Source organism: Lathamus discolor, chromosome 2 (genome assembly GCF_037157495.1).
Source record: "Lathamus discolor isolate bLatDis1 chromosome 2, bLatDis1.hap1, whole genome shotgun sequence".
Lineage (NCBI taxonomy): Eukaryota > Metazoa > Chordata > Aves > Psittaciformes > Psittacidae > Lathamus > Lathamus discolor.
Genome location: NC_088885.1, coordinates 85,668,378 through 85,694,118, shown reverse-complemented (window position 1 = coordinate 85,694,118; position 25,741 = coordinate 85,668,378). Strand labels below are relative to the sequence as shown.

The following is a 25,741-nucleotide window of genomic DNA, read 5'->3' as shown; positions in this document are numbered from 1 at the left end:
AAATCTAAATTCTGCCAGACTGTAGAATCATGCTAGAAAGTAAAATGGTGTTCCTCTTACATGGCTGTCCCTTGTTACAACACATCCACTGCCTGTGAAATGCCAGCTAATTAGTCTGGAGAAGTGCAAACAGATATTTAATGTATTTTCTAAAAATTATGGTGATGCAATAATGATTTTCAAAGAGTCTCTGTAAAACCTTAAAGTAACTGGGCGAGAAAAGCAGAGTTGCCTTGTTGCCCAGTAACCACGCCATTACCATTGCTAGAAACAGGACAGAGGGTTAGTACTACCTCGGTGAGACCTCCAAAGTTGAGTTACTTGAAGTTGTGCTGGGGCACTTGGACCTTTGGCTTGATTAACTCTAGCAACCACTTCTCCAGACCAGGTGGCTTCATTTGTTGTGTTTTTGCTTAGCTTTGCATAATTGCGTGGCATAAGCTTAACTCTATCAAGGCAGCAGTAACAAGGAGTTTTCCTGCATTCAACAAATCCTTGGTTTCCTTTTTTCTCCATAACAAGATCTTAAATGTAACAGGAAGGAACCATGAACTAGTGTAGGAAAAGTCTGAGCTGTGTTATGCAATTCTTGTTTTTATGGCAATCTGAGACTTGCAGGAGATCTGACAGTTTGGCATTTTAAATTCTCACTGGTTTACAAAACTGAGGGCAGAGGTTGAAGAATACCTTGGTTAACAGTATCTCAAGCAACAGGAGGGAGTCAAAGTATTACGTAACCTTTGGGAACTGAAAAGGCTTTTGTACTTGAAGAAAGAAGTACTGAAGAAACTGTAGTATGTGATTCCTCATTCAGCCACTGGCTTCAATCCAGAGGAAACAGCTAAGAATTTTCAGCACACAAATAATTTTGTTCATGTTGAAAACAGCTGTTATTTAAAACACCTAATTAGAAGTAAATTAGTACAAAAGATTTAATCAGCTTTTAAAATTGATTGTGCTGGGACATTGTACTTAAAATTACAACCATTTAAAGAAAGAGTTTGAAAGATTTAAAAGAACTCAGACCCTTCAAATCTCCCTTTTTAATGAAAGGCACTGAAAAAATACAAGCAAATTTTAGTGCATAAGCAAGCAGGTTTGAAAAATGTGAATCTGAGCCTAAATCTATTATTTTAAAAACAATTAAGATTAAAATTTGTAGGTCACCGGCCTCCGTGCTTGGTAAGTTTCTTGAAACATGTTTAAGGTTATTACAGATAATTTGTTATCTGCAGAGGGGAAACTAAGCAAGAAATAAATTAGTATCTTTTCTTGTCAAAATCAAAACAAGCATTTCTGAAAGCTGTGTTCTGTGCTAGCAGTTATCTATCTCCACACTTAACCTTCCTAATTTCCTTGACTTGACAGGACACAGTGATTGGATGCTAGGGAAGAAAGAGAAGCTAATTCACAGAGCTGCATCTGAAGAGACATTTGTATACTTTCTGCATTTATTCCATGTCTCCATTTTCTTTAACTACAGAGACTTATGAGCCCCAAATTATGTTTGGCAGTCTTATTTTCTCAGCTAAGCATATACTGAAGCAAATTTACATCAACTTTGTAGCGGCAGTATTAGCATGGTTATGCCATCATGACAATTTCAGCACATACATGACTTTTCACCTTGTCTGCTTGAAAACTTTACGGTATCCAGGATACGTACCTGAACCTAAAACATTTTTGATCTTTATAACTTAATTTTCAATTAGTTTAATGATGAAATCCTCTTCTAGATTCCAAACCCAACCTTCTATAAGCATTTAAATTCTTACCTATCTTTTTACACTAAATATCAAAAGCTGCCAATTAATTATGCCTTCCATTGGCCAGGCTTCCTTATACTTGCACTGCTCCATGACAAAACTTGAACTTAATTAGGAAATGGGATACTCAATATGATCAAAACTAGAATGATATAGAATCATAGTTAGGGTTGGAAAGGACCTTAAGATCATGAGTTCCAACCCCCTGCCATAGGCAGGGACACCTCACATTACATGGATAAACCTGCAAACCCCCCCCCAAACCTAACAACTAAAACCCAAGATGGTATTTTAAGATATTACATATTAAAAGATATTTTAAGAATTATATCAAGGTGAAATACTGGAAGAATGCAACTCATGGAAGAGTTTGATTCTTGTTTACTTAGGTCTGTGGAAGCGTCACTTCGGTGTGGGATAAAACAGCCTTTGCTCAATTTCAAATCGAATTTCCAAAGAGCAATAGGGTTACAAATAGTTACCACCTCTAAATGAATGTTTGTATCACAATAAAATTTCACATCTGTGTTTACACACTCCAGTTACTAAGCTAATGTCAAGGGCACTTTTGCAGAAAATTATTAAATTGATACACTGCTTCAAGATCCTAAGTAGTAAATAGTCAGCCCTTTGCCATAATATTGCTAAATATGATTTACTATACAAGAAATCACAAGTGTAATATCTTACAAAGTCCAATTAGAAAACACCATCACAAAGAGCAAACAACAGCAGGCATGTGGATTTGACTTTGGGAACCCCCAAAAGAAGACCCGCTAATGTTCAGAAGTTAAAAATTCTAAAGAACTGGACAGAATTACCTAAAAACCCCACATAAAATTATCATTAGTCTTCCACTGAAGAAGGCCAAAAGGGCCATTTAAGCAGAGTACTCCCTTAAACCTGCTTCACACATCACTCCAGGCTCACTAACTTGCAATTACACTGATTAGCAAAGACACCTGCAAGGCTCAAAGGGACCTTCTGGAGTTTCTTGACCAACCTGCCAACAATTTATGCACATACTAATAAGCAGTATGCAATCAAAACAAAGTTTAAACTGCAGTGGTTACTTTGAATCAGATAGATACAAGGAGCATAACATATAATTGCTTTCAGTAACACTGACAGAATATCAATAAGGTTATAAATACCACGTTATAAAACAGGTGGCATTTATTAAACCAAACAGAAACGTATAGCAACTTCATAATAACATTGCATAACATGAGGTGACAACAGAGCCAAAACACGAACTGGCCACAGCTGAAATTAAAAGACAACACTAATGAATACTGGAATCCCAGATCTGGGAAGTAAATGAATTTTTTTTTTCAGTATGACCTGACAATGGGCCAAATACACTTGGAGAACTACTGCTTCTTTGAAAGGAACATCATGTACAAAATGTCTTCCGATTTTTTGCAGGAATGGAACATATTGTTTTTGAGTCAGTGAATAAATATGTGAACAAAATATACAGAGTCCATGTCTATCTATCTGTTTACATTCAGTATATGTGTACAGTGTCAGAGAGTTTCTGTTTGGTTGGGTTTGGTTTGTTGTTTTTTTTTTGTACATGTGACGATTTTCATGGTTTACGTATTTTCAGTAGACAATAGTTAAATCTCTGACACCTTAATGTCAACCAAAAGGCAGCAGGCTGGCTGCCAGCACAGGAAAAATCAATTTCCCCTGTCATTATTTATAGCTATATTTCTTTATCATCATGTGCTTCCTAAAAGTGGATCATCCACTTTTACCTTTCAATCACATATGGTATATACAGTTTGAAAACAGGTGATACGGTCATATAAGGGGCCTCTTCACACGGAGCTGTTTCTAATTGAGCTAGCTTATTGTTTGCAGGCAGAAGCCGCGTTTCTAGTTGTGATGGATTTTGTTTACCAAAATGAGAAGAACAGCAGTTTAAAATGTTTTGTCTGAGACAGGTACCCAGTTATCAGAAGGAGCTGATGGAACAAGAAGCAAGTGCAGGCTGAATCTAAAGACAGCTGCTTGACCTCTACCTTCCGCACAAGATATCAGTGGGATTCCTGTGTTATCCTTGCTAACACTTCACATTTTTCATGTCATTTATTTTTCCTGACAGCAAAACAAACAGAAAGAAAGCTAAAATAGAATTTTGTGGAAGGGTTCATAATTAACTCAGGAAGGCAAGAGAATCAGAAATCAGCCACTCATTGTCATTATTAACAAGTGAAAACATTTTCTTCTACCATCTGCAGGATCTGTGCTAATTTTGTACTGCGTTCTCATCTATTTATATTTATTAGAAAAGTGTTAACATTTAATTATTTTAAAATAGAAGGCTTTTATTTTTTTCCCATTAACAGGAGCTACTGTGGGAACTAGCAGCACAGCGCTGGGGCAAAAAGATGGCTAAATTAAGTATGGTGAGTCCAACTTATACCAATTTATTTTCATTTACAGACCTATATGAAACAAGATATTGTAATTCAGGTTCTCCTAGAGTCTCTGGATATTACCAGAGAATGTAGGCCATGCTGAAATCTCTATCAGAGTATTTAATTTCTGCATAAATGTATATATTCACTGGTATACTTCAGTTTATCCACGTTCCTCTAACAGACAACAGTGACTATGGAAATGTTTCTGGAAGAATAACCTTTCAGTACCTTCGGAAATATTTCCTGTACATTAATACAATTTAATTTCCTAACAGCTATGCAGCACACTTCCCTAGTGGCTTCTACATGGGAGCTGATCCAAAACCATTTGCTCTCCATAAAACCTTGAATCTATCAGTCTGCAATAAGGTTCAGTTTGCACAATCCAAATTTTAAGCATGGTAAGCCTTCCCAGTATTAGCCTGAGACCTCTGCTACTGGAGAAACATGAGATAAAGGAAGAAATTAAAAACTCAGTTTTGGAGAGATTATGGCAAGAAGAATCTCTGGAAAAGAGGAAAAGCCACGAATTGTGGTGAAGGCAATCCTGAGAAGCAAGGAGCTACCAGGATAGAAAGCAGGGTTAAATACTCTTCCAAAACCAGTCTTGAGATAGCTGGAAATTGAAATTGTAGTTTCCCTAGAGAGAAGCAACATGAAGGAAGAAAATGTACATGTTTGAGAAACGAACTAATATCATAACTTTCAACTCTGGCGGGTGTGTGCTTCATGGTACTTGGAGCAGGCGACGAATGCTTCGCTGCTGTTCAGACAAATTGAGCTGCTAAAAAGCTCTTCTGCCCCTATTTCTTCCCTTGCAGCTGAGTGGCTACTCAGAGTGATTCACACCTTCATCTTCCTAGATTTCTGGACAGGTTATTTAGACTTAATAGGCTCAGTTCTCCAGCTGTACAACCAAGATAATGACGCTTCCCCACCTTAGAGAAGAGCTCTGAGGACAAATGAAGTATTTAGGCGTGGTGATGACAGAGCCTGTATGAATTCCTAAGGCAGGAACTTTATGACCTCTCTGAGTTTTTATGTAGACAGGATACACAATGAACATGAGATGGAAAGGCTTAAGGTATTATGCTTACTCACTCCTAAACCACACATTTGCTATTATTTTCTCAGTACTTCCTTCAGGCTATGGTGACACTAGTGAAATAATTACCTTCTTGTCACCTCAACTCACGAAGGCTGATGGAAACTTTTATTTTCCCTTGTGCCCATCACCAAGCCAAACTTCTTCCTTACTGAGGCAGCTGCTGCAGGAGCTATCCTTCCTTCCACAGAAAGGACAGACAGAAGGGATTTAACTGGGGTAGCTGTCACACTACAACATTCTACAAATAAGCAAATGATAGCTGATTCAGATATACAATTCCAGCTTGTTTCCTAAGTGATGTGAGAGGTGCAGCTATGAGCCATAATGTGGAAAAGAGCTTTGCAGAACACTACCACAACCAGGTTTGCGAAGATCAATTATCTGCATTCTGAAAGGCACAAACCCCATCCAGGGCAAGCACTGGCCTCCAGAGATGTAGTGGCTATTAAGAACAAAAAAAAAAAAAAAAAAAACCCAACACAAAACCAGGCCCAGGATTATCATCACTGAGTTTGATTCCATTCCTCAGGGTCACCATCTTGCACTGCTCCCCTTTCACAGGTGTCCAGCACTCCTGATGCTCACCATTCCTGGAAGCTGCATCTATCTCTACAAAGGCTGGCTACTGCCTACCACTGATGGTCAGGACCTACTCTTCTTGGTAGTAACAGTTTGTAGGCATGCTAGGACACACATCCTTTTTTTCTGTGGTAATTCAGGAAAATTTAACAACATACTATGCAATGGAAGGAATGTAAACTGTAGCCTAGTACTTTTCCTTCAAACGACCTAATGACATTATGTGTTCTGTCTATAGACAGCACGGGATTGCCACTGCAACCGCAGAGGTGTGGTGCTGATGTTCATTAGCAGTTTGCCACCTACTACTCAGAATAAATAGGCAGAATGTTCCCTGGAGCCAGGGCACAGGCAACATAATCAAGAGACAAACAAGTATGTTGAATCCGAAGCAGTGATTACACTTTATTAGATGTGTCAGTAATTCTGTCACTCTGCAGGAAGCACCATCCAAGCTCGTGTAACCTAGTACCTCTAGCCCATTAATCCCGCCTAACAAGTATGAGGTGATAGGTATTGTAACTAAGAAACAAAATTAAATATAAAAATCTACATTTAATAAGCACCATGCAGTTTATTCAGACGCCCTAAAGGAAGGAGCCTGGAGTCAACCAAAGGACAATAATCTTATAAATTGTATCCTAAATGAGGCCTGACCCGCAAGGGTAAATAATTTCTGCAGGATGATAGTGCATATGCTTCTATGCTTCTATGACAAAAAGGAGGACTTTTCTTGCATATTTTAGTAGGAAAATATAATGGAAATACAAACATTGTAAAATGGGAAAATTAAAAGATCTTAAGATTTTATATTTGTACCATTAAATTAATCACCACACTGATATTAGCAATCAAACAGAATGAAATCACAAAGTGAAAAAAACCCCAAACCAACTACCTAACTTCCTTTTTTCGTAGGGTAACTTGGGAGCAAGGGTTAAAAATCTGCAAACATTTCAGCTTCGTGCTGTTTGACAGTATTTCTGTATTTTTGAAAACTAAACTAAACGAAACACTCCACCCTGAATTTCCAAAGGGAGAAAATTCAAACAATCATAAAAAGATCAGATGTTACTCTATCAAAAAAAGAAATGGACTCTGTCACGGCCTGATACCCTGTGCCTAACAGACATCACATAGCATGCTACCAAGTTTCAGGAAAAAGCTTTAAGAAGATGACATTGTCCATCTCTCCAACAGCTCCATCTCTTCAATGCTTTTTCCATTTTCCTATCAGAACCACAAGAAAGCAAACAAACCCCAACTCAATCCTCCTTTTCACCATCAAGGATATAAAAGAAATGAGCAACAGCTTTTAAGAAAATTCAGTAAAATACATCTTCTGTATGTGCAGCCCTACCAGACAGGAGGGAGAACACAGAGCAAGCAGGATTCCCACCACAACGTATCTGTGTACAAAGCATATCTCCTGCAAGAGCATTCATGGCTAGCCAAGGACCAAGTGACCAGCAACTGTAAGCATAAACCATGCCTACACCTGTAAACTGTCTGCATGATGTTGAATAAAGCTATTTGTATATTACATATATCCAAAAGGCTTGAAAGTGTTTTATTACAGCAAAGATGGTGACAGAATAGAGTTACTGACGGAGCAACTGACATAGAGCACAGAACTGTCCCTTCAGGGGCTATATAGAGCTTGAACAAAATATATTGAAAGATTCAAACCTGTGACCAGTTCTCTGATTTCCAAATCTGTAGTCTTGCGGAGTAACCGTACTAATGCTGGGATACCACCACAGTTTTTCAGAGCAATTTTGTTGTCATCATTTGCCTTCCCATATACCAAGTTTCTCAAAGCTCCACAGGCACTACGGTGGACTTCTGTCATCCGATGGTCCAATAGGTCCACCAGTAATTGTATTCCACCTTGTCTTCTTATCTGAAACAGGCCAAAGTGATAATCATAAAATTAAGAAACAAACAGAGGTATTATATATGCTACCTAATGCAATTAAGCTGTGGTTTATGAAGGCTACAGGTCATCAAAGGTACGCTGGTAGCCCGGCAAAGCTGCTATGTTACAGTGCTTTGATTCCTCCTATTATTTTTTCAGTGGCAACATAACTGTACAAAGACAAACCTGAACCTCTGTAAAAGCAGCCAAAAGTTAGTCAAGAGTGTTGTCGATTAAGGTTTCTCAAGGTTCAGCAAGGTTTGCCCCGGCAAGGGGTTCTCCTGTGCTGGAGAAACATCATCTGCTAGATGGGCTAGAGGCAAAACCACAAGACTACAGCAAACAAAGAAAAGCACTTAACGTAATAAAGTTTTCAGGAGTCTTTCCTTTTACATTTAATTCCTGGGCATGTGAGCAGCTACTGTAGTTTCTGTAAGAATCTTGTATCAACAAAATTAGGAAAAATAAAGGTGAAAGGAAAAGGAGGAAGCCTGCAAAGACAATGATGACGGATACATCACAGGAAGCTTGTTCTATCATGATTGAGGGAGACCCTTAAGTGAGGCAGCAACAGAAGTCTTATTCATTCCTAAATGTGGCCTACAAAATAAATTTCTAACGTAGTATCTTACACAAAATATCACTGTAGAAAAAGCACAAAAGTGTTTGAGGTAAATGATCAAGAAGATCAAGAATACAAGGAAAAATTTATTATAAAATCTGTTTGCAACAAACCCATCTTTATTGTCCTCTGGCACTATCTGCTCCTCAAACAGTAACTAGTCTTGAATCTCATTTCAAGAAACTAGACTGGTTTTTAATAATGTAAAAGTACAATGTTTTAGCTTCAAGTAATTTATACAGACATCTCTGTCAGAAAGTTTTTCCATGTGTATTGTTGGCTAAGGTGCAAAGCAAGCCAGACACTTTAGCTGACCATTTTACCACCTCTAGTAGTATTTTGCCTAGGACAGTAAAACAGTTAGAGAATATTATCAAAACTGCAGGGAGAGGTGAAACATTTAATTTCTGATTGAAAGTTTATGATTTGTGAAGCAATTGTGTTGGGTCACAACAACTCTATGCTACACTACAGGCTTGGGAAAGAGTGTCTGGAAAGCTGCTAGGCAGAAAAGGGCCTGGGAATGCTGACTGATGGGCATTGAACATGAGCCAGCTTGTGCCCAGGTGGCCAAGGCGACCAACAGCATCCTGGCCTGTATCAGAAACAGCACAGCCAGCAGGGCCAGGGCAGTGATCATTCCCCTGTACTCAGCACTGGTGAGGCTGCACCTTGAATGCTGTGTTCAGTTCTGGGCCCCTCACTGCGAGAGACATTGAGGTGCTGGAGTGGGTCCAGAGAAGAGCTGGTGAAGGGTCTGGAGCACAAGTTTTATGAAGAACAGGTGAGGCACCTGGGGCTGTTTAGCCTAGAGAGGAGAAGGCTCAGGGGGGACCTTATCGCTCTCTACAACTACCTGAAAGGAGAATGTAGTGAGGTGGGCTGGTCTCTTCTCTAAGGTACCAAGTGACAGCATGGCAAAAAATGGCTTCATGTTGCACCAGGGGAGGTTTAGATTGGATATGAGGAAAAATGTCTTCACCAAAACCACTGGAACAGGCTGCCCAAGGAAGAGGTGGAGTCAACATCCCTGGAAGTATTTAAGACACATAGATGTGGTGCTTAGGAACATGGTTTAGTGGTGGACTTGGCAGTGCTGGGTTAATGGTTGCACTTGATAATCTTAAAAGTTTTTTCCAACCTAAATGATTTCATGATTCACTGCATGTAAAGACTTAAAAATGATTCAACCTTTGAGGTTCCAAAATTAAGCTATCAAAATTACTCACTGATGAAACAGAAGTTCTCTCTTTCTTCTAGAGGTTTGTCTGGCATATTCATGTTTTCATAGTAATGGCAAAACCCAGTAATAGAGCCATTCTGTAGTTAAAAAGTGTATATATTGAGATGTAACAGTATTAAATTGAAATGCTTTAATGTCTATACAGTTACAACACAGCTTTGGGCTAAATGCCAAAATCACAGTGTTTAAAGATAAACTAAGATATTCTCCTTTCAATAGGCATTGCTATCAGTATATTAGGTAGACCTTTCTGAGCAATATGAAGGTGTAGAAGACTACAGTGGCCAGCCACATGGAGAGCCCAGAAATGTAAAACGTATCAGCTTCAGGCAGAAAAGTTCATTAATCCTTTTGAGAGTCTATGCTTCTGCTGCTCAGAGAAACTGTGACATCTTTCAGCTCAGAAACCAGAGAAAGAGGTCAAAAGGTGTTGCAATATATCCCACTGGTCAAAACTTTACCAAAGTGAACAGGGTGACCTGCAATGAAATCATTTGCTCCTTTCCAGGCCAGGGAAAATTTTCTAAGTTTACCAGGGAAAAAGGTAGGTGTGCGTAAGGCCTGTTTGCTTGTTTTTACAATCTATCATCATTTAATCTTCAGATTAAAATGCATTTGCTTTCCCTATTAACCAGATTTTCAAGAGCAAGCATAGTACATGAAGAACCACCTACATGACAAAACAGACGACATTTACTGAATCAGACTAGAAACAAAAATTCATGCATCAGTTCTACAAAAGGTGAATCAATCACTGAGCTTCACACTTCAACCTCTGAAAAGAGCCGAGATCTGATTGAAGAAAGAACATAGTTAAAAAATATACAAGTTGTTCTGGTGCGATGAGTAATATCAGCAACGACAGAATGAAAACATGCCTGCTGATCTTCATGAATTTTATTTTTAAAGCACAATATGCTGAATGAATATTTTAATTGCTTCACTGCTAAAAAAAAATATTAAGAATGAGAAACAGTATTAACTTGTAGCAAAAACTGTTGTGTTCTACAGTTCATCTGAAGGTGCCATCTGAAGAGGCTTTGACTCTTTTCTGAAGCACACCATGCATCTGCTGTTTTTCCCACCCTCCCTCTTGGACACAGGCAACTAGCATCTCAGTGGATGCACTCAGGTGACATGTCTTCTTCTGCTCATTTCTATGGGAAGATGTGTGGTCCTGCCCCATTCAGCTGTCATTCTGAGCTGCACCTTCCCTTTCAGTCACGCTATCTGACAGCACACTAGCATGCAGCTCGTGCAGCAGTTCCTCTCCCAGGAACCTGAAGTCAGCAGCAGACTGAAGGGATTCAAAGATACTTTCTTAAAAGCAAAAGCATTAAATATTCATCTACATTGCACTTCCGTCTGAAAAAAAGATGGGTAATATAACAGAAATGAAATGGCTATTACATAACGCTTTACCTAACTTGACAAAATTTCTTTAATTCTACTGAAGAACGAACCTATTCTTACCCGGGTAATACAAGATTTATTTTGCAAGCTTTCTTTGAATTTCCAGGCTCAGACACTTGGCAAAGTAGCCATGTCATGCAGGCAGAGATGAAGCAGATTTATCAGAACTGGAGCTCAGTTTCTGATGCCTTCTTTATCTGGACTACTGTCTGGCTTTATTTTCCCATAGCATATTATTCACTAGAAGTCTGACCCCACCCTTATGTTTCCATCACATATCTAGCTGTTTAATACTATATTCTCCATCAGGTTTAACTATGCCTGACAAACGGTGAAACTCTGATGGATTTTACCAGATTCTATTTACATGAAATTATTTGTTCAAGTCCTTTATGGAGTTAAGAGCTGCAGTCTGGAGGACAGTTCTGACCTAGTGAGTCTCTTGGGGCAGATCTCAGACGAGCTAAGTTGTCACAGCTTCAGTGAGTTCAGCAGTGCTACTGCCAAATGTCTTTGGGATGGGTGGATAAGCAGCAATTTGCTTCAATGGGGCATCAAATCCCACTCCCCAAAGGACTTTCGATAGATATTTCTGTCTCTCTCCTGACTTTATATGAAGAGAACGTTTTTTAAAGTAATATTTATTGACACCTTGGTGGTTGCTGCATAACAGAAAAAGAAAATAGAATATGATGGAGACTGCTTGCCCACTACAATCAAATAAACAGCATAGATACAGGAGATAAACAAACAGCAAATAAACAGGAGATACAGGAGGCCAACTGTGATCTCAGACCAATCCCAGAGTAGCCGCTCCTCGAGTAAAAAGAATGACCTTCAACTCTGCAGCATAACTGAGTTCACCCAGTCATATCATAAAGTTCATCTTCCCTGTCTTGTATATAGTGTCCCTTTTTTATGCTGTCTCCTCTCAAACCAAACACGAAAAAGAGGACCAGACTAGAAGCAGTAGAAATGCTGGGTGAATCTGTGCTGTGGTGTTTGTCGTGACTCTTTTAATCCATGGACAGTGTTAATTTCTGAATGTTCTTTCCTTTTTTATTTCCCTCCCTAGAAGTATTTTGCATACTTCTTTGGAAGATGCTGTTGGATAGGTGTTAAATAAATGAAACAGGCTGTGCTCTTCCACACATGGCATTATGGAGTGTATGACAAATCCCACCAGGGCCAGGAATCCTTGCACACATGACACTCATTCTGTTGAGTTCTCCTAATAAATAAGGAATCTATGCTGTGTAGTGTAAATTTACACCAATCAAAGTAAAAAATGAAAGTATGAAGATTACATAAACTTTGTCACAAAACCATTTCTATGGAAGAATGCCCAGAGCTGCTTTCATCTGATGGATCATGTGTTTTCCTTTTCCAGGAAACATGCAAACTTTCCTTTTAAAGTTGGCCCTCCACTATTAATGTTACTGTCTACTTGCTGGTCAGAAGCACTTGCTCTGGTCAAGTCTCATAATGTCATGACACAGACAGGACAGGAAAAGGTGCCAGGCTGTCTGGTCCATGGATCAGTAAGGGTGTACTAATGTCAGCTTGATACCAGAGTCTTCTCCTTTGGCATTGTATGAAGGTTGCTTTTGCACTGCATCTGATAACATTTCTGTATTCACACTACGCAGATACAAGATGAATTTGGACTTGCAAAGGGGTTCAGACCAATGCTAGAGGCAGTGAAAGTGTTAATTATGTTCCTAATAAGGACAGCCTGGATGTCTCATGCAAAGAGCCTTTGAGAAACACAATTTATAAGTCTCAAGGCTGACTTTTGATTCAATGGTGTTTACCACAACAAATTTTCCATGACAGTGGACTGTTAGATATTTAATCTACCAGGAGTTACACGTGACCAGCCTGAAGCATGTGCGTTGGCAAAACAAGTCAATAATACATTGATGGTATGTCTGAAACAATGCAGATATACTTGATTACTGTATGATTTTAGCCTATGAACTATTTGACAGCATGCTTTTCTAATTCAACAGAAGAGATTGGACAGATACGTGAAAAAAACCCAACAAATGTGGGATGTGAAGGGTATGTAGACACCTGAAGTGTAAGGACACCTGTTTTGTGAGGACATCTGGTCAATACCTGTAAAGCGTATAAACAAAGATGAGACAGGAGAAGTAATATGCCACACTTCCACACGCAAACCCTACAGAACAAGAGACAGTACCAAAGGCTGGGCCTGTGAGCTCCCTGATGGGCTGCTGAAGGAACTGCTCAAAGGCTTGGAGAGGCTCAGCCTGAGCTCTATTAAGTGGTAAGGTAGGGTGGGGTACAGAGGGAGGAATGAATGATGAGGTTATCACGGGTCCTACAGGAAAGAGCATGCTTATGGGATGCTTTCAAGGCACTGTGCATTGTGCAAAACTCATGGAATGTATAGCAGAAGGGCAAAGGCAGGAAAGGGGACACATCCAAATGCATGAAAAAATAGAGAGAAGGATGTGAGGAAAGGGGCTGGTCATGTGTAAATGAGCTGCACTTCAGTATGCCTGTCTGCCCAAACCCTGTGCCTGACCACTGCAGTCTGTTCTATCTCATTAAACCTAACTTCTAACAATTTTTCCGGATGAGGATGGTCTTCATTCAGGATTGTCATAATGCTAGTGAACCTTGAGCTGGAACAGCTGACGAGGAGGACAGTAAATCTGGGAATGAGCTACCAAAGACACTACAGATCTAGGGGATAAGATACTGGTCAGACCAAAGTCTGAGGATTTGTTACCAGGCAGATCAAAGGTCCAAGCCAGCTACTACAGAGGCCTCTTTTTGTCTGTATGTGTGTGAGATGAGACCTGCCAGCAAATTTTGAGCCTGGTTAGCTGGAGATTAAGGACCATTCATTACTGCCTTGTGTGAGCACTGCTTTGTGTCATGGGGTGCCTGTGCACAGGTACTTGTCTCATGTTTGTGTTGATCTTATTTGTGATTCAAGCTTCTTTAACATATAAACTAACCAAAATAACAGGGACACTTTTATTTCTAGGATGATCCGTATCTGATTAAATTCTCATCCATTTATTGCACTGGCTTTCCAGATATGTAATTTAGGTTAGAACATACCACACTATACTTGAAATTTTAACTGGGTTACATGTTCAGCCTTGTAATATGTTTACAGAAGGATACAAAACAAGAGAAATCACCAGCTAGCTTGTTCAGCTGGTGAATGGAGAAGTGCTCACCTTCTGATAAAATGCTGTAACAAGCCCTGCTCCATTTCCAAGCAGCAGTAAAGAGTTTGGTCCCAATCACTCTAAAGACTGCTAATGCTAATCCCATGGATGGGACGAGATGGTTATGTAGAATTCAAATGCTACTCTTATACAAAGGATATGTTGGAATCAGAGTATCAGATACAGAGCTCTGTAAAAAAACAATCCAAAGACTTCTCTTGAGGAATACTTAGCTCCCTTCAGGAAAGATGTCTGGATTTACAGCTCTTGGTATATTCTCCCTGCTTTCTATTACACTGGTTGAATATAAGCTTTACTATTTTTGAGACTACTCTGGTCAAAGGACACTTTCTGTGGTCTAAATAGACTGACAGCAGGATGACTTATGAACATGAGACCTCTCAAGAAACAAAAAAAGGGTAAGTATTGTAGGAAATACTGTAGCCTTCTTAGTTTACCTTTCACTTGCCATGACAAATGCATGCTGAAGCTTGCATAAATCGTAACACAGCTTAAAACTGTGTCAGATGTAAGCAGTAATAGCATTAGAGTCCCTGACCTTAACCGGCAAAACATGCTACCTGTCAGTGATTCAGCACAGAAGCCGCACTTCCTCCAGACTCTGTTTAAAGTCTAACAATCAGTTTTGAAACCCAACTGGCTTCCTTCCCTGGGAATGGGGAAGTTTTGCCTGAAAAGTGAGGATAACAAGGACTGTCCCAGCAAGCAGAATTCATGCTCTGACTTACAGTCAAAAGTGTTACTTTCTCACAGGTAGAAAGACAGATAACTTCTCAAGCGTGAACAAAATAGGTGAGAGATCTTTCTTCATATCAAGGTATGAGAAAATTGGTCCTGGAATCTGGCCATTGCTTATGGCTTTGCAACAGCAGAAGCAAAGTCAAAGCAAAGCAATTAGCTGTTTTGACTATTGCTATAGTTCTGAACTCAGTTTTGAAATGAAAATTATTCTATTCTTCCCAGTAGTGGAGAACCAAACCCCTTTCTTTCAATCACTGCATACTGGAAATTGTCTATTCCATCTCCTGGAAGCCTGTAAAAATCAGAGTTACAGATACAAAAAGGAAGAAAAGTGAAGTTTCAAGTTTTAAACAGTTTAGCCAAAGACTGTTAGATAATGAAGTATTCCAATACAGCCTAAAAATACTGCTGTGATAGAAACCAAAACACCCTTCCTCTTCTATTTATACTCAGCAAGTGGGTATCTGAGATATTGTTAAAATTTTGCCAGTAGGTATAACTGGAACATCCTCTTCTGCATTTAATTCTGACTACCCTGCCTTAAAAAGTAAAATATAATGGAAAAAGAAGAAGATTAAGAATAGGTGGCAAAAACTGTTAGAGGCTGACAGAGTGATAAAATGTGTTTCTAAAATAACACAATCTCCTCTTGTCAATAAGACATTAAGTGTTCCAGTATTAACAGCTCCACAGCCCTAATTTGAAGATTAATTCACGGTTAAATGCTTACTTTCCACGTTTTTCTTGATAATCACTTTTGAGTAACTCTTCATCCAAAGAAGGTGAAGGAAATCTAACAATAATCAAGCTTTTTTGACATTATAGATATTAATTGCCAGCTTAATTGACATAACACACTGCATCATCCACCACTTATTCTGTGACATTGCCATTATTAAGCAAGTTTCAATATAGCAAAATACAAATGTTTAAACACACGGAATTAATTTTAATGCCACTGTGTAACATATGGAACGGAACTAAAATATAACTGACTGTTAGCACAGGTGATGGTATATATCCAATAGACCCCAAGTTAAAAGGACAATCCAATTTAAGTCTGCTTCTGGAAATTTTTAGTAATAATTGGTTTTAATGTTCTTAGATGCTGGTTTTCTAACTAGCAGAATAAGTGCCTATTATTTCACACACGAATGGATTCTCAACAGTTCTGTTCCATGGGTGCGGAAAGGAGAAACTACAAATTAACAGAACCAAATGTCAAGAGCATTTTTAAACAGTGGCAGGCAGCGTAGTGCTTCTGAGACACTCTTGACTATGGCCACCCTACTCCTCTCAGGCTTATGGTTTGAGCAGACCAGGGACTACAGCACAGCACAAGAGGACACTGCCCACACAGCAACTTGACCACACTGATAACAGTATCTGTGAAATTATCATACTTCTAGATTTTCTTTACTGCAATTTCTCTCCATAAGAGCTCTCTGTTACTTATCTTTGCCTTGATTACATTAGTAAATAACTTTCATCTACAAGGAAAAACCCTGTGATTTTTCAGAAGGGTCTTAAAGATGGGCAGCCTCATTGCTAGCTAGTTTCAGAGGGCTGATTCCTAAAACATAAATTAGTTTTGAAGGGAAGAAAACAAATCTCCATCAAAACAGAATATGGTAATAGTACTTAGTACAATATGTCTCATGATATATGTACTGGTTCAAGCTTTAATACCACTCCACTATTTCTTCTGATGTGCCTATAGAACAGCAGGTAGACAAAATACAAAATCTGTACATTGAAAATGCACATGAGATTTATTGCAGACAAATTTACCTGTAACATCACAGGGTAATTTAGTCTCATTAGCAAAGTAATTTGCTGCAAGTTTAAAAAAGTGCTGAGCGATTTTAGCTTAAAATATAGTGGAATGTTATGCAAATTGCTGCATTAGCACTGAAGTCTAATTTGTTTAAGGAATCTAAATCAGGGTTTGGATTCTAGGTCCCATTTAAGAATGGTTTTGTCTTGTTTGATCAGACACAAAGGCAACATAAAGCTGTGAGGAGGCAAAATAAAAACAAATTCAACCACTGGTACATACAGTGTTCTGCTCCAAGTTAAACAGTAATTGTTCCCTGGGTGCCAGACTGCAGTGCATACAGAAAGAAGGGCAACTCTTTTCTGTGTCCGTAGAAATCCGGAAGGTGTTTCGAGGAATGGCTGTGCAACACAAGGATGCACAGCACGAGGCTGATATTCAGAAGTTTTTCTGTAGTCTTCTATTATTGAATATACATTTGTTTTTCCCCTGTGTCTCTTAAGTGACCTCTTGACATCCTGGGATCTATGCGTGGGGTTAACAGAGGCTCAAAAACATATTCTGTACAGAAGGAGACTCAAAATCATGTTCTAAAATTGCCCTGAAAAGTTATGAATAAACGTGCTGCTTTCTCAGCCAGTAAGTCTTAATGTATTCTGCACTGTGATACATTTTGTTTTTCATGCTTGGTAGGAAGGCTATGTCTATTATAAATCAAGGTTTTAGCATGATTTTATTTTTACTAAAAACATCTCCAGCTAGGTGCAAGTTATCTGTAATAGTGAAGCAGTTTACCCTAATGCTCTTAAAACACATTAAATTTGTAGACTATCACAAGCATCCTACTCTGAATCTAAACATCAAGCATGCATGGGATCATCCAAGTAACACTCCTAATGGCAGGTGTAGAGCTGACCTAAAGTGCTTGTCTGACTGTGAAGGTATCAGAAAAGTGATTTTCAATCCCACTGTTAACAACAGTATCTCATAAAATAAACAGATCGGCACTGACCTGCATTAAGCAACCTTTTCAACTTCTGACCCATTGGGGGCATAAAATAACACTGACAAACACACACAAATTGGGAAAAATACACAAAAACCAAAGCCCTTCGAAGGTATGCAATTACCTGATTTTAATTTGGGGTCTTTGCTTTTCAAAACACTCAAAAAAGGCACAATACTGAAGAAGTTTCAGCAGCGTGCACTTTATAGATAATGCAACAGTAGTATTTATTTAGGATGCAAAAGACATTAGCATTGCTCAGGCACTGAACTTGTACTGTCTAAAGTTAAATGAAAAATGATGATTAATGTCAAGGGTATGGATCATTTACTTTCTAATATTTAAAAAGAATCAAGCTATTTGAGAATGAAAGATCACGCTTATTACTGAGGAAAAAACCTGACACATATACTTCACCTAATAACATCCTGGTATTCCTATAACCAGATTCCCAGTGAAGTTAAACAAGATACAGACAATTCGACAAATTTTTTAGACAAATGCAGTAGGTCAGTACTTCAAACATTCTAGCACTAACAGAGGACATCAGCTTAGTACTAGATGAAAATTTCTGAAGCTGCAGCTAACTATATTCAGTTAAACGTAATATTAGTGGGATTTAGTCAATGTGAACACAAACAGCACCTTGGAATGAGGTGGTCACCAGGAAGACCACAGAAAATTCCTTTTTTCTCAGTCATAAAAGTGCAAGCAACAGAACAACACCAACTGACATTTCAGCTTTAACTGGGAATTCAAGATCCTCTTTTGATGCTTGCTATAGCTATCACAGTTTGCATCACAGAAGAACAACATGCCACTTCTCAGATTAAAAATACGTTTAGCATTTATTAAATCAAGCATCACACTGTCCCTGGTGACCTCTGCTCCCCTGACATTCTCCACTGTGATTTAAACAGTGGGTATTCTCTCCTTACAACTGATATATTGAGCACCAAAGAATCTCTCAGGCACGTGAGAATTTTCTGTCTTAAAGCTGAAGTATTTTGGGGGCAAATTACTTCCTCTAAAGTTAATGAATACATTCCCACAACATTCCTCTTTGGTAGGAAGTTTTGCTAATAGAAACTCAGGCACATAAAGTTATTTGCCTAAGCTCACAAAGGGAGGCTGTGGCACAGCTATGACTATGACCTGAAATTTAAAAGAGTTCCAGTGTGAAGAGGCACTGCATAATCTTCCCTCTGTCTCCCCATTTACACATAAATGGAATAAAAGCACAATTAAACCCTCCTCCCTCCTCATATCTAACGTACTTTGTAATACCCACAGTTCAATAAGCAAAATTATATATATATTAAGAAGTGTATGTTATAAGTGTGCGTATATGTATACTACTTTTATTATTATTATTTTCCTTATGTGGTACGAGTCACACTCTAAGTTACACTAGTGTAAACCTTAGAAGAACAGAACTGACTTCAGCAGCATTGCCATGAATTTACTCCGCAATTACATAAAGGATTCTCTGCTTCAAGCGACTTCCAACAGTTTTCTGCAGGGGCTGAACAGACAGGTAGGCAGCTTAAGTTTAAAGCCTTAGGTGCCCTTATGCCTCTACAAACCTGTGCCTTCTGCTGCAGCCATTCTTGGTAGCTTAGTAACTCTGCATTTTTAAACACAGTCTGGAGCACACCTGATTGTCTTTACCTTAGGAGTTTCATTTGGCATGGCTTTTTTATGAGGGCTACAATTCACCTTATTGAAATCAATTTGCTGCCAACCTTTTTAGCACGGATATGTTGAGAAAGCATCAAATCACAGATATTGATATCGATCTAGGTTATTTTATTTCTATATATAGCAAGCAAAATCTTACTGTGGCTTGCTGGATGATGAGAACAGTAATAAAAAAATACGCTCTACAATAGGAAAGTAATCCTCTGCATTCACACATCAGCCTAATAAATCAGAGAAGCAATTGGCAGAAGAGTTATGAATAGAAAGAAATCCATAGCACATATAGTAGAACATTATACTGCTTGAAAAAGTTGCAAATATATTTATTGCCCATTCAAAATGTGGGAACATCATATTACCTATGTCAAATGACACTGTCTTTCAGCGTGTATTATCTTTCCTTCCCTAACACCTAATATTTTCCAATAAAAAAGATACAGTTTCTACAAATATTTCAGTAAAAAAGGGACATTTTTTCGTCAGCCCAGAGGACAGGGATTCACAATGTAGTGCAATGTTCTTCCTGCACCTGCTGCACGCCATAGAAAATAGCATGAAGGCATTCATCTTGCACACCTAATAGTGATAGTTTTTTTCCTCTCTTCCTAACTGCGTAAAAAGCATTATCACCAGATGTTCACATCTGAATTTTCTGGCTAATTGAATTTATTACCTAAAATTTTCTTCCATGCAGTTACTCATTCAGAGGCAAACTCTGGATGCCCAGAGCTGAAAAAGATAGCAACCTTTAGCCAGTATTCTCATCTCCTGCAAGACACACACTGTAGAAGTGAGTCCTAAACCCAGGTAATGAGGAGGCCTAGAGACAGGTTTTGTTCCAGACCTCACTCAAACCCTTAAGCCCACAAGAAGACCAGTGTCAGGCCCCTAAATGGCAGGAAAATAGAGGTCAAACTCCGTATCCTAAAGATGTCTGCAGACACTGCACTGGACTGCATAAACAGGATAGTCCAGACAACAGCAGTGAAGCTGCATTTATCCACATGAAGCATGGGCAGTTAATGATTAAAAAAAAAAAAAAAAAAAATCATGTTGCTTTGGCTGTGAATAATCATTGCTGAGTATTTATCAGTATCATAGGAAAATGTACCTTAAAGACGAACATATGGGAAAAGTGGGCAAAAGTTTGTCCATTTGGCTATTCCCTGGAGAGTGACTAACTGAGGGGGGGGGATGGGACATGGAGCAAGGAACATGAAAGAAGTGTGAAGCAGTGTGGGGGGCAAAAATTCTAATACATATTCTCAATATCGAGCCCATCGTTTTATAAAATAATGTTTTAGTAACTTCGTGAATTCATTCGATTCAGTCTCTTGGTGAGATGAGAAAGAATTTGGATGGAGTCTTGTATGACATGGTCTAGTTTGAGGTGTCCCTGCCCATGGCAGTGGGCTTGGAACGAGATGATCTTGAGGTCCTTTCCAACCCTAACTATTCCATGATTCTATGTTACAAAACGACTGAAACCAACAAGATGTCAGCAAGCAGAATGTCTTAGTTTTGCTTAGCTATCATCAACACAGAGAAAAACCAAACACGTTAGATGTTCCACTACATTTATGAAATAATATATTCTTGTCTATTTATTTTTAAGACCATGTCACTTTACAGGACAGACATTTCATTCAAAAGGAATGATTTTGAAATGTGTATGCAATAAACCCAAAGCATTCATCAAGATCCTTAGCAGAAAAGAGTTAAAGACAAAAACTGAACCTTGTAATCTGCCACTAATCTCTGTGCAGCCTTGAGTTAACGTCCTAATTCTTGAATTTCCTCTTTTAACTGAATGTTACTCCTGTGGGGATTGTCATTAATATATTTATTGAACAACTTGAATATTTTCCTAATCTAAATCAATCATGAAATGCTTGCCAGGTGCAAAGCAGATCATTATAATAATTTAGGCACAGTATCCTAACAATGAAATCAAGAATAACTATGGTTAAATGACTCCAGAATCCCAGAGTGTAAAATGTAACTCCTTCTGTGCTACAGAAAGCACAAATTGTGGGAAAACAGCACACCACTCAGTCTTAATAAATGTAAAGATGGTGCACAAAACAAAGATGTGCATTCTATTGTTGGAAGAGATAAATCTCAGAAAATGACAGTGCGTAAATTAGATTGTGAAGCTGAATGAAGAAATACATTCAGAAATGCTTCTGAAAGCAAGACTACCAGTTTAAAATTTAATTCCCTGATAGAAGGTGGACTTTTATGCCCCCCCCCCCTTTTTTTTTCCCAATGAAAAGGCCTATCATTTCATAGTTAACCATGTTTCTGGAATTTATTAGCAAACACAATTTATTAGTAAGAAAAAAATCTTGAATGCAATGGGATAAGAATTAATCACAAAACTATTTGTATATTTTGTCTTCCTGTGAAGAGTAAGGCTCTGTGATGCTGCTGATGGTTGTGCCTGGAAGTTACACCTAACTTGCTTTCAGTGCAAAATCATACCCTTGAATGACAAGGTGCAAGGAGTGTACCATCTTGCTGGAAAAAACTATTCCAATAATACCAACAAAGACAATTTACAAAAGACAAATTAAAGGGTTATTTCCAAAAGTACTTTGAGTGAAACATTTAAAAAAACCCCAATCAGTTAGCATTTTGTATATGCGTAACTGACAGTAAAAACCCAAGCTATATTGCAGAACAACACAGCATTTGTTGATTGAGTTATCAGAAGCAGACTACGGGCCCTGAAAGATATGAGGCTTTATAAAATATTAATAAAAAAGATTCTTATATAAAGACTGTTTCTGGTTATGTCACTATGTGCTGCTTTACTTCATTAGAGTAATTTCTGTCAGTAAAACCTACACAGAAAGTGTGTTAGAAAGGGACAGTTTGACATTTACTTGCACAGGGAATACAACTGCCCAAGGTGAAGGCGAGACAGACCCAAACCATCCTGCATGCAGCAACCTAAACATAGGTAAGCAAAAGCATGACCATCTCAGCGCTCATTCTGTGAAGCGGGTATAGCAAGCACCCCCCATCACATTAACAATTATAATGAAAAAAGTAAATTTCTTGTGAAGTCATTTAGGAAAGTATTTCTCAAACTGTGAGTTTTTACCCATACAGATGTTTAACATATGAAAATCATGGTTTTCAAAGCACTAATAAAAATTAACTGAACAGGGAAGCGTACTTTCTCCAAATGTATGCTGTTACTGTATGCACTAAAATGCACTCCTAACAAATGTTTTAAAGTCTCCACAATTTTTGTATTACTTTTCAGTATCACCTATGAGACACTTACTTAATTTAAACTAAATACCATGTCTATATTATCTTGCATGTCTTTAATGGAAAACTGACAGTATCATCAGTGGACAAGCCAAATTCTGCGCTTTCACTGAAGACATTTTGGAGGAAAACCAAACAAACAAGAGAAAGGGTATAGGTAGGTGAATGCAAAACTATGATTCTTCTTCAAACACACTGAAAAAGAAAGGTACTCCATTTTCTAGGAAATCCCTTAGGGGAGCAAAGGGGAATCTCACAGAACACTTCAAAACCAAAATCAAGACACCCATCAGGGATGATGAGAGCACCTCCAAGCCCACTTCTGGATCCCTCAGATGTTATGGACTGAAGAATTTAAGTGTTAGCCATCAGGTCTAAATGTAACATCATGGACTGTTTCTCTATCACCCTATACTAAGTGTAAATATTCCCTGTGAGAAAGCCATACTAGAAAGAGGCACATTTGTATTCTTAACCATCATAGATCTAGCAGCACAATGGGTGGCATCAAAGTTACCACAACATTGCGATTATGTGAATTATAACAAAGATAACGGTTAATATGGTCTATGCCCTCTGCCTTACACGTGAAAAGGTGTGAGTACTGTGTTGAAAGGCGTCTCATCATGCTCTGAAGAACTCACAGAAGATGTAGAAACACCTTAAATTTAATGACCAAATGAATGTGAATGATGGTTTTGAGTAAGCTGGGAAGATAAATGCATTCAGTATGTAATTACTGTTTTAAGAACTCCACGCAATAACATCTGGACTGATAACTTTTCTTCTGAATGCTCTCCACGATAAAGAGAAAACTGTCTGATCCAGCAGTTTTTATTAAGGATGCAAGGAAAGGCTTCAGGCAGGGCAGTAGAGCAGGTGCTGTGCTTTTATTTGGCACCTTGGCACAATTTTCCTGAGAGGAGAACCTCAAGTGTCGTGGTTTTGATGGCAAAAATTAATTTCCTAGCTTGCAGAAAGGAGTCATTGGTGTCAAAACCCCTGAGTGACCTGCTACACCTTTGCAGCTGATGGCAGGCTGCCATTTTTCATGAGAGCAAAATGGTGCTGGCGTGTGAAACTGCACAACTCAATCATTTTTTATGGTGACCTCATACAAAGGAGTAAGATGTCACTGCAGGAAGAAAAACTGCTATGGAAGAATGAGTCCTGTGTTTACAAGAACGTGCTCTTTTATAGAAATGTTCTCTGCTAAGTATTTAGAAATGCTTCTCGTTTCCTATATCCTCTGTCTGTTCCTTCTTGGCATCCAGGACCGGCTACTCTGGCTCTGCTCACAGTCTCACCATTGTTGGTGTAAGAGCCCTCTCCTAACAAGAAAATGCCATCTGAAAGGGGCTTCTTGTGCTCTTCTGACTGATCAACTTTTCATTTGCCTTCAAATATCTATCAAAACTTCTCTCCTCCTTTCCTTTCGACTTTTAGTTACATTCTTCGCTGTCATCAATGAAAGAATAATTTATATAATGAACTGCTAAAGTATCCTGAGATTCTGAATTGCAGTATTATTATGCCTAACTGTAATGGGCTGCCTGGCACTTTTTATAACCTTTAGCCTTCTGGCTCCCTATGTCCCCTTTCACATATGTGAGATCTTCAGATCTTCAGGATGGGTCAGTGCTCAACAGGAGATGAAAAATCCAACTATCAAACCTTATAAAAAATCCAATTTCTTCAACTCCATTCTAATGTATGATACACCACCTAAGCTCCACACACAGGGAACAAAGGTAGAGAATGAGAAGCACTACAGACAGCAAACAGTCCTTCAAGTTAGAGAAGAGCTTTTGCAGACCTCATTGTTACTTAAAACACTGAGCAGGGCATTTGCATTTATGGAACAATAAAGACACATTTAGGATGATAAAATCAAATGCATAAGTATGCCTGTCATCAACATGTGTTTTAGAAATAGCACCTACCATAAAAACCATGATCATGACGGCAAAAATATCTCTTGTTTCCCTAGCCTTACTTCAAATGTTTTTAACTAACTTTCTTCTTCATAGTTGTCTTCTGCAGCGTATTTCCACTTTCTTTTCTTGGGAAGCAAGGGGCAGTATTCCAAACTTCAGCCGCAGAAATTAAAATATTTTAGAAGAGAAAAACGTAATGGTAAAACCATAAAAGGTGTTAAGAACCCCAGAAATGCATATAGTCACAGCTGCTATTTTCTGTTTCTCTCTAAATTTTAGATGACATAGTTCTACTCAAAAGGAATATAAAGACCTTTGTCCTATCACATACAAGAGGAGAAATTTTATACAGATTCTACTGAACTCTTATGAGAGTTCATAAGCTCTCACAAACCAACTAGGTTTTAACAGCACCACTCAAGTACCTCTGGCTTGGCATAAGCCTAGTAAGAATCCGGGATATCTGCTATGATATGCCCTTAACAGGATTTAGAACTCCTCACACAAAAGGTTCCTCAAGAAATTCTCATGCAGTAGAGAGCTCAAGCAGACCCTAAGCACACTACTGAGCCCTCTGGGTAGCTCCTGATTCCAATGAACAAACACAGAAACTGTTTAAGTGCTCCCCTGCTTGTAAGCCTGAAGCTTACAAAGGCTGATGTCCTAGTGGGGTGGGTTAGATCAACAGTCTGCCTTTTTCACTAAATGGTTAGCAACAAGAGTCAAACCGTCTTCTTCCCTCAGATGTGATAGCTACCTAAGGGCTCTCAATCTATTGCTAACAGGAGGCAGCACAGACTGTACAATGAATAAATTGCTCTAATCATTTAACTGCCTTTCTCAGAGGTTAATCAATTTTTTAACTGAAAACCTAATTTGTGAGTAAGGATGAGAAAAGAGTATGGGGAGAGTGTGCAATCAGAATTTTCAGCAGTGCCTGTAACAGAGCTCTTTCTTCCAGTGCACAAACATTTTTCCTTTTA

The 25,741-nt window shown here is 38.6% G+C and overlaps 1 protein-coding gene across 12 annotated transcripts in view; it reads right to left on the bottom strand.

Annotated features, from left to right (window-relative positions):
- Nucleotides 1–25,741, bottom strand: part of CTNND2 (catenin delta 2) — a 655,387-nt gene that overhangs the window by 140,975 nt on the left and 488,671 nt on the right. For all 12 annotated transcript variants that reach the window (XR_010610081.1, XM_065667606.1, XM_065667609.1 and 9 more), the window contains one exon: nucleotides 7,575–7,788. Coding sequence is in view for 11 of the 12 variants with exons in the window: in XM_065667606.1 (XP_065523678.1) it covers nucleotides 7,575–7,788 (214 nt within the window). In the remaining variant the exon portion in view is untranslated. The remainder of the gene's footprint in view (nucleotides 1–7,574; nucleotides 7,789–25,741) is intronic.